General features: G+C 31.3%; 1 protein-coding gene across 6 annotated transcripts; it reads left to right on the forward strand.

Annotated features, from left to right (window-relative positions):
- The first annotated feature begins 4078 nt into the window (after nt 1-4078).
- LOC111024982 (stress response protein) lies at nt 4079-7318 on the forward strand. Of its 6 annotated transcripts, XM_088126877.1 has the most exons (9): nt 4125-4156; nt 4239-4304; nt 4682-4821; nt 4902-5074; nt 5477-5527; nt 5894-6141; nt 6392-6517; nt 6623-6688; nt 6963-7318. In XM_088126877.1, exons 4-9 carry the CDS (start codon nt 4921-4923, stop codon nt 7038-7040), a joined length of 723 nt encoding a protein of 240 aa, XP_087983003.1. In that variant the 5' UTR covers nt 4125-4156; nt 4239-4304; nt 4682-4821; nt 4902-4920; the 3' UTR covers nt 7041-7318. The 6 variants fall into 6 exon arrangements, with proteins under 6 accessions (XP_022158508.1, XP_087983002.1, XP_087983005.1 ...); XM_022302816.2 differs by lacking the exon at nt 4682-4821 and having other exon boundaries at nt 4079-4156; XM_088126876.1 differs by having other exon boundaries at nt 4096-4304.
- Nucleotides 7319-10298: the final 2980 nt, after the last annotated feature.

Below are 10298 nucleotides of genomic sequence, written 5' to 3' on the forward strand. Positions count from 1 at the left end.
AAATTTTGAAACCAAAATGAAATTTAGATGTATTGTTTTTGAATTTCTGGCTACTATTTTAACAATTTTAGTTTTATCTTCAACACATGAAATTCATGCTAAAACGAACATAGTTCAACGGTAATTGACATATATTTCCAACCATGAGGTTGTGAGTTGAATACCAATTAAATAATGTAATATTTAAAAAATTATTTATTGTGTGAGTTAATATTCTTAACATTAAATATCTACCTCTATATATATATATCTCAAAAGGACTAGTTTAAACTTTTTTCTAGTCGATGGAGGGTTGTGAATTTTAAAATTTAAAGAACGGCAATCTATAGAAAAATATTATCTTCAAAGAGATATATGTTGACTACTTCCATCAAAAGTTTAAAACATGGGTTGAAGTAAAGAAAAGTTGAAGGAGTTGATTGAAAATTTTTACTTCTTCAAAAGCAAAATAAAAACTTTTAAACTGGCGAGGGTAAAAATCAAATGAAGAAATAGGGTGGCTTTTATGGGTCAAAATTCGTGTTTAACCAAATACTTAATATGTGATAAAGTATTTAGCCAAATATTTAAAATGGGGTGGTAATTTGAACCGTAGCGGTGAGAGATTTTCTATTTTTGCACCTTTTCTTTAAAGAATATTAACATTATAAATGTGGAGTGGTTCAATCCATCTTAGGTACTTCATCCATTTGACTTATATTCGAAGGGACAAAGATAAATTTGATTTTAATATACAAAATTACTTAGGATGTATGAAGTTTTTAAAATTTTTCTTTTTAACAGTGTTGCTACTCAATTTTTTATTTTTATTTTTATTTTAGAATAAACCTCCACCAACCAATTACATATTACAATATCTTAAGTGTCAATTTCATCTATGGAATGTCATCTAAAATGCTTATGGAATTTATGTTTGTTTGGGACTAAAATCACTTCCCTTTCTATTGCCGATGGCAAGTTAAAAAGTTGATTTAAAAAGAAACTTAAAATCATTTTAAAATATCAAAAGTATTATTTGTATATTGATTTTGAAAAACCAATTATACTTAAGTCTATTTTCTAAAAAAACTCATTTTACTATCACTTCCGAACGCACACTTACGTTATCCTAGGTTAATGGATGATTTCAATGATATCATCACCTATCATTTATAATATTATAATAATATTTTAAGGAATAGAAGGGGGTGGAGACAAAAATAAAGAAGAATGTGCTTTATATTTTTTTAAAAAAATCAATGTTTTTCCCCCTAAATCAATAAACGAGCCAAAATGAGCATAGTTCGACAATAATTGACATATATTTTTAACCAAGAGGTTGAGAGTTGGATCTCCCACTCTCACATATTGTACTCAAAAGAAAAAATCAATAAATGAGAAAAGATAATATACACACCTTCAATCTTTAAAAAAATATGTAATACAGACTAGTTAGACTTTTAAATAATACTTTTTCTTCCAAATACTACTTTTATACCAATTAAGTTTTTATTCCTCATATTGTTTAACTATCGTTTATAAGTAGGGATATTTTCCTACCCTAATCAATATGGAACTTTGTTGGTAATTCTAACAATCCTCCATTCGACAAAATATCACTTGAATCTTGCATTGAATAGTCATTCATCCAACTGCTTCCCAACTCACAATGAGATCGTGCTATTATCCAAGGCTAGTAGCACACACCCAAATAGAATGCAACCATATATCACATTGCATTGCGGTGATAATGAGAGCTTACTCTCTTGTCCAAAGCTGCAACACACTCAGATTGAGTACAATCACAGATCACATTGTGGGATGTATTTGATGACGACCACAACCGTATCCTTAATCTCCCCTCCTCAAACAAAAAATACGTCCTTTCTATTAGTCTAATCGTGGCACGGCCTTAATCTCCTCCCATCATATAAAGATACATTCTTCCTATCAAATCTACCCACCTGATATGGGAGAAAATAATTAGATTTGAATACTCTTACCAGCAATAGTTAAACAGAATATAATAGATGAGAACATAACATCATTTAAGAGTGTGGATTGCCTATTGCCATACCTTCCCCCATAAGCTTTATGTCAATTCTCCCTTTACCTGTTAGTTTCCGAAGAGACTGCAAATTTGAAAAGAAAATAATTTCTAGACTTATCCAAATTCCCCACGTTTCTCTATAGTCCTTCCATTTGCTCTTTCCCCTTCCCCATCAGCCCACAGCCGCCCCCACACATCTAATCATTCATTCTTAACAATTTTGTCACTTTGCCTTATCAGATTCTACCTCCCTCGGTCACCACCATAACTTGAAGAGCCAAAAGTTTCCATCAACACAAGAGTACTCCTTTTCTCTCCCTCTCTTTTTAGCATCATTCAAAAAATGTATCATTAAAGTATTATTGAGGAAGAGAAATTCGTAGTATGTGTTTGATTACAAGATAGAGGGAGAGACTCACCTATACCAGCTGGAACATACGGAGAGAGACAAGGAGAGAGAAGGAGCTTCTGATGTTCAAGTCAGTCTAAGTTCGATCCTATTCAACGAGAGAAATAGCATTGCATATCTAAAAAGTAAAGCAGATCCCATCTATAGGCTTGGTTTGTGGGTCCCACCTATTCAACAGTTACAATCGCTTTGGAGTTTGTAGTGTATTGTCGGTACAGCGGTCAAGAGCAACGAGACGAGGAGTTGTGATCATCGACTTGTCTTTTACAAAGGTTGGACATTAAGATTCTCATTGGTTAGCTCGACCTTTATGAAGACATGCACTACCATATGATGTATTCATCAACTCGACTAGGGAAGTTGGTCGAGTTGCTTTGTCGTCTTTCCAGACTTATGCTACTTATTGATTATTATGGTGACACGACATCTTTCGACCTATAATTCATTTGACACGTGTGATAGCTACTAAATTACCTCGCCAACAGTACGAACGGATGAAATATTATAAATTTTCCCATTTAAGAGTCACATCAAAAGTATATTATGTCATAATTAATTTGTATATAAATAACAAAATAATTGATAATTATATTTAGACAATTTAATAGGTATATTGAATGATCTTCTCCATGAGTTCATAGACTTTCATATAATAGCGTCATTTATTAATCTTAAAAGATTATGATGGACTGACTCTATAATAATCAACACATCGCTCCACCCCTATTTACAAGATTTTTTTACGCTGAACTTAATGTATAGTGGAAAGTTTATTAATAGTAACTTATGTGAAAATACTCATCTTCCTTGTTTAATTCACGGAGACTTAAATAAAAATTGATTCAACAAGAAAATGGTTTTTGTTGTAATAATTTTCTACATTTTTTCCTTCTACCAGATATATTCACAAAAAAATTCCCAGATTTGATCATATATACTCCACTATAATCTTAGTTAGGAAGCCACTTAAAAAAAGAGAATTCTTGGTTCAGTTTTCCACCTTAACTGTGGTTGAGGTAGGTTAGCAATTACATCTATTATTTTAAACTTTAAAATGTTTCAATTTAAAAGGAAAACGATGTAGAAATGGTTAAGAGAAGTTGGACAACAACTCAAATGAGATATAAGTAAGACTTATATCGTGGATTTTCATTACTGAGATAAGGAGAAAAAATGAACGTAAATTATGTCAAGATTTATGTCTAGAATTGTCTTTTTGTTCTAGTGAGGATGAATGGCATTTTTCCAAAAAGGGGACTAAGGTAAGGCAAAGAGACACAGTTTCACCCCATCTCTTCTTCATGTGTGAAAAAACTTAGGTCTATTGCTAGTCCTTCTATTTCTTATTTTTATTTATTTATTTTCTAAGGATGGCATGCCTTTTAAAGCCACTTAATTGGAAGAATGAGCATCGATATTTGACATTTTATCCTAACATAAGCAATATTTTGACCCTGAACATATATATATCATCGACCAGAGATTTAAATCCTTAACTCAGTTGCGTTGAATTAAAAAAAAAAAAAAAAAACCTTTTAGCCCCCCTACAGCAATTTCTAACAGTGGGCCGAAGCCCAAATTTCTTCGGGCCGGGCCGGGCATAATCCGGTGGCCCACAAAAGCCCATTTTTAATCAACATCGAAACCTCGCTTCACCCTCTCTGCTTCATCGATTCTCAGTCGCAGACGCAGCCTCTGTCTCTTCATCACCGGTTCTGGTTTTAATCTCTCCTCTCGATCTCAATATTCCATTCGTCAGTTGCAGTCTCATTCGTTGATTCTCTTTCGCTTTAATGGCAGCAAGCTGAACTTAATCTCGGCCCCACTCTTTCGAAATCTTTTCTTGCTTGGTTTTCCAGTCTCGCGGTGAGTGTGTGCTGCTTTTAACCTACTTTCTGAATTTTTGCTATTAAGTTCTAAATTCTCTTCAGTATACAGATTACATCCTATTACAGAACTTTGGCAAAGAAGTTTGTTTTTTCTGGATCACGTGTGTTGGATAATATATTATGTGTTGGGTAAATTGTGTATACTTTGCTGGGTGGTAAACTGAAGAATCCAAACTAGCCAATCTTATCGGGTTGCATTGGCTCCACGACGTAACTTGGCGTATTGGGTCCAAAACTTTAGCCTTGTGATGGCTGTAGGTTCTAATTTGTGCAATAATTTTTATTTTGAAGTTAACGATCATGTTTTTGTATTGTGTTTATTTGCATACTAACTTTATATCTTGTGGAAATAAGTTAATAATTCTCAGTGGACAATGGGAGAAATTTTCAGTTTCATGTTAGTCTTGTGGCTGAATAAGGGATATAAAGCTCTTGATGGTTTGTAAGCTTTGTTGTTGGTAAAGGATTTACGAGAAATAACCAACCGTATAATGGTATAACAAGTAAAGGCGATGACTTTCATCAAGAGATATATCTGATATATCTCATGATTAACTTAATTTTTCTGCCACAGTTTCGCTAAAAGATTGGAAATGATAAAGAGGAGATTCTACAGGCTAGAACATGCCAATAGAGATGATGCTTCAGATTCATCTATGTCATCATCAGACTCTGAACCAGAAGCCGGTGCAGAAGAATCACAAGATGATGTAGAAGAAATTGATGAATCCTGCTCTACCTCATCTGGTTTGTCCATCTTTTGACTATTACATTTCTTTTTATTTTCTTTACTTCTATATTTCTCAGAAATCTGTGTGGTTTATGAACAGATCATGATAATGCTAATCTATTTGGGATATGCGGGTTAGAAAGCTAATTGTTCCTGAATTGCTGTCTGTTTGTCTTTGTCCTCCAACAAAAAACAAATAAAAATAAAAGAAATACAGAATTTATAATGCTAAAATACGCTGGAGATAAGAACATTATAGTGCATATTTCTTTATTGTTTAATTGGAAAAGAAGTATCCTAAATAACTACTCTGTAAAAAAATTGAAAGCACTCAGGCATGCATAGATGTACCACTACTGTATCATAGTGATGCACACACCTGCATATTGACATTTTATTTAATTATTTGCTCATTTCAGGGTATGAAAGTGAGGATAGCTCTGTTAATGAAGTTGATGTTGACTCGTCAGGTTTTTCTTTTCTTCTCCGTCAAGTCACTATTTCTTTGCAAAAAAAACGTTGCTTCTTCCAGGTCAAAAGTTACATCCCAACACAGTTTTTTCACCCAGATTGCTTCTGTAATTCTTTTATACTTCTATATATATATATATATATCTGTATTTACATCAGATACATATTTAAATAGATATGTGTATCAGTATACTATATACACATATTAACATAATTATGTGCATTTGTCAGTGTACGCACACACACATGTAAAACTTCATCAACTAGTAAACTTCGGATGGTCCTTATAACAAAAACATGGCAACTTTGGTTGCTTGATTTATTTGAACTATATTTGACATCCATTTTCATATCACAATTCACAGGTCTTCCAAGTACTGAAGATGATCCTGACGTTAGAAAAGAAAGTCAAACTCCCATTGGGAGCCAGGTATCTGATGAAAGCCCTTCGGGAACACTGGACCTTCAGTCGGATATCTTATCCATGGAGGAATCACAAACAGCAGATATTCCCGTGTGTATCCTGAAATGCAAATCAGTTTTTAAATGTAGGTTATGCCCTAGAGTTGTCTGTTTGAATGAGGAGACATTAAAGGCTCATCTTAAGTCCAAGGTATTGTATATGATATTACTTCTGTCTCATCTGTTTGTTTTTCTAGATTGTGGAGTTTCCAGTATCTTCCATAGGTTAATAGAACGTGTCTTTGTCGTGTCATGTTCATGTCATAAATTTTTAGATAATACCATGTTGCTGTATCCACGTCATGTCTTGTATCCGTCAGTGCATCTTCTGATTATTGCTATTAGTTACAAATTAGATGCCCATTGTTCCTCTGATATAATATCTTTCTAAAACTTTGCAGAGACACGCTCGTTCTGAGAAATTACTGAATGAAGGCAGGCTGAAAATTATGCTCAACGACAATGGAGAAATAGAAAATCCAGAAAATCCGACTGAGTCACCTCCTCGACTCCCTGCTTTTCCCCCGGTTGATACCTGATAATCTGATATAGGCTGATATTTAAGCCTGTATGACTTCATTTATTGATAGTGGAATTATATATGTACTAATGGATCTTGTAAATCCTTTCAGGAAAACCGTAGGAGGAAAAACAAATCAAAACAAAGTTATGGATTGCCGGCAAAGAGATCAAACAAGGTAATAAGCTCTGAACTTATTATTATTAGAGAGAAGTTTGTGAGATAATGTGTGTTAGATCCAGTAAACATAGCCAAAAAGTACTTAACGAGCACCTGATCAATTCGAAACAAAAATGAATAGAAACATAGTTCCAATAAAAGGAACCCGGTCGTCGTTAAGTACTTTCTTAGTTGATTTAATAGTAAATTGTGCATAATTAGAAGCACTCGAGCCTTTCTTGAAACACAGTCTAAAACCATGCCAAAGTTACAGTTGATTTGTGAAATTGCAGAAAGAAAAGAAGCATTTGGAGGGTCAAATGAGGGGACCAACAAAGAGCCTGGTGAAGAAAAGGCGCAAAACTGAGTAACTTAAAATTGCTCTTCACTTTCTGCCCCTTCCAAGATTTTGTTGCCTTTTTTTTTGTTTAGATATTTTGTTTGAACTTTGTAATTTTACAAAATGAGATGTGTAAGTCCACTTCTGTTAGGGTGTTTGCTTGGCTAATTTTGTGAAGAGTAGGAAATGGGTTAAATACCTTCGTTGGTTTTATTTTATTGCATTTTTATTTAGTAAAGTTTTCCATGTGCCCTTTTTTAATTTTGTAAACTTCATAATTCTGAAAATCTATATTTGTTGGCAGGGTTATTTTGGTCTCTCAAACCTTAAAATATTCTGATTCAATCCTGGAATATATTGGGGTGTCCTTGTTTTCAGTATTGGTAGATTTCACTTTAAAAAGTTGTTCAAAAAGTGTTTCCTAATATATTTATAAACAATAAAAATAGTGGCAACTACTCGGCTACATATTTAGATGAATATTAAATATTATTAAATAAATATTTGATATAATTTATGTTATCAATTTTGTATGATTATAATATTATGAGTTTTATTATATATTTTGTTATATGTGTTAATTTTAACAAAATAAAATGAGTTTATAACATAAAAGAGTGTATTTATCTATCATAGAATTTTAAAAAATAAATTTAAAAAACAAATTGTAAATTTGAAAAAAAAATCAAAAACAAATTCAATAAACATTTAGTAAATTTGAAACAATGGCATATCAAATAAGCCTTTGATTTCATATACATTTGATAGAGGCAATAGAATTTTACAAAAGTAGCCACCAAATTTCCAATTTTGTAAAAATAACAAAATCTGGAGGTCTAAGGCACCATGATAAGTCAACAGTGTTGGGAAAGTGAACCGGAAACAAATTTATGACAAATGGACAGAATGTCCAGTGAAAACATGGAGTTATTAGGGACGCTCATTTTTCCTATAAGCTCCGTGCCCATACATACCCTATCTAGATAGGGTAGGGAATTCCCATTTAAATTTTTCGCGGTGGATGGTGGAAATTTTTTTCTCACCACCTAAATGGGTTCCCAGTCCCGCATAATTTTTGTGTAAATATTTATATATATATATACACACTAAAATAATTATATTATCCTCTTTATAAGCATGTACTAAAAAATCATGTATTCTTCTCTACTCACCCGCATTTAATATATATATATATATATATATATATATATAAAAAAGAGAATTAGACCTTAGAAATTAATCAATTAAATAAAAAATATTTAAGAAAAAATATTTATTGAAAATTTATTTAAAAAAAAAAAGAAATGGGGAAAACCCGATCTCCGTAGAATTTCATGGGGAATTTCAGATGGAGAATTAAATGGGGGGCAGGAAAGGCTTTCTCATCCCTGTCTCTGTCCCGCCCCATGAACATCTCTACTCATTATTGTAATAGGCAAATATCTAAAGTTAAAAAAGATAATCGATTAATCACAAATATAAATATAAATATGAATAATAAGATTGTTAATTTATTTAAAAAGTGAAAAGAACTTATTTATTAATTAAGATAATTTATAGGAACATCCATCCATACCCAAACTTTATCGTATTAATGGAATCTTCATGTGCCAAAACAAAAAGGGGGTTAGCCTTAAATACATATTCAAGTAGTTTTGTGGAGCCTTAAAGACATGTTCACATGACTGAGTCGTCAACTTTGGTTATCCCATATCCCATGTGAAGGTATATGGTTGAGCTCTATTAAATCGGCAGCGCAATTGATCTGAATACGAACAAATTCTCGATGTATCTGAAGGTAGAAGAATGACGATTTATTAGGGGAAGCTTAGTGATCCTTTATTCAACAAGAAGATTGTTGGAGATAATGAAGAATAATATCTTCAATTCTATTATATGAGATCTTTGGAGTGAAATTAAAACTAAGTCTATAAGAATTAAGCTAAAAGTGGAAAATACCGAGTGAATCTAGTTAAGGAACGGAAATGGTCACGTTTTAAAAGTAAAGGGATCAAAATGAACCTTTTGAAAATATATAGATTAAAATGAACCAAAGTTAAAAGAGTATTAGAGACAAAAATCTTTAGAAAGTACATGATAAATTAAAATTGATCGAAGAAAAATAGTGTTTTAACCTATGTTTTAAAACCATAAAATTTGTGTACTTGGTATTTGGTTATTAAAGTATGAAAATTGAAGGAATTCACCTATAATCTCAATCAAAATTCTGTCTTGAGATATTATGTAAAAGGAGAAACGAAAACTTGACCTAATCTCATATCAATTTGATTATAAGAAAAGTTAGCATGTATCTTTTTTATTCTTATTGAAGGCAATAATCTTAACAATCCTAAATTAGACATTTGGAAACTTCCGTTTGAGTTATGAAATGTTTATATATATAATATATATATATATATATTAAGATCTTTTGGTTTTGATAATAGTTTAGATATGTCATGTCTACAATAACATGCAATTAAAGTGAACGTTTATGTTTTCTAATATAACATTTTGATAACAAAATTTTTGATACATTACGTATTGTTATTTTCAATGGACGATTATGGATGAGTTATATTGTGAATGCTCTACATGTCTTTACTTAATATTAAAAAGTAGAAAAGATCACATATTGATAATTAAATCTTTAATCAGATTAGTTACCGTTTGAATTCCCTATTTAATAATAATTTTATTTTTAATTTTATGTGTCCAATGATTCAGCCTAAAAGCAAAAACAAAGAACAAAAAAAACTTCTATTTTTAAAATTTGACTAGAAATTCAAATGTAATTTGAAGTGGCATAAAAAAACACAACAAAGAAAGGATAGAAATCAAGGTCAATTTAAAAAATTATAAAAAAACAAAAAATAAAAAAAAATGAAAATGAAAGGATATGGAAATCCTAACATTTTAGATAACTTTTAATTTTGGAAGTGTGATCAACCCTAATATATTGTTTTTTCTCAATTAAGTCATCTTTTAAAATTGGCAATTATGCCATTAATGTATTTATCTTTCTCAATTAAGTCATTCCATAATTCTGAATCTTTATAGGTTTGTTTTGTACTCTAGGATTATTCACATAATTTAAATAAAATTCTAGCAAGTTTCAAATGATTAAAGAATAAACAAATTTTCCAACAATATCCAAAATTAGGCTCCTATACAGCCTATGTTTTCCTAAAAAGAAAGGGTAGACAAAAATCTATTTATAAAATTACTTTTATTAAAAAAAAACATTAAACAAGTAAATGAACACCAGTAGAAGAAGAAATTACCAAGT

Source organism: Momordica charantia, assembly GCF_013281855.1.
Source record: "Momordica charantia cultivar OHB3-1 chromosome 8 unlocalized genomic scaffold, Mcharantia_2.0 BLBB01000008.1, whole genome shotgun sequence".
NCBI classification, from domain to species: Eukaryota; Viridiplantae; Streptophyta; class Magnoliopsida; order Cucurbitales; family Cucurbitaceae; genus Momordica; species Momordica charantia.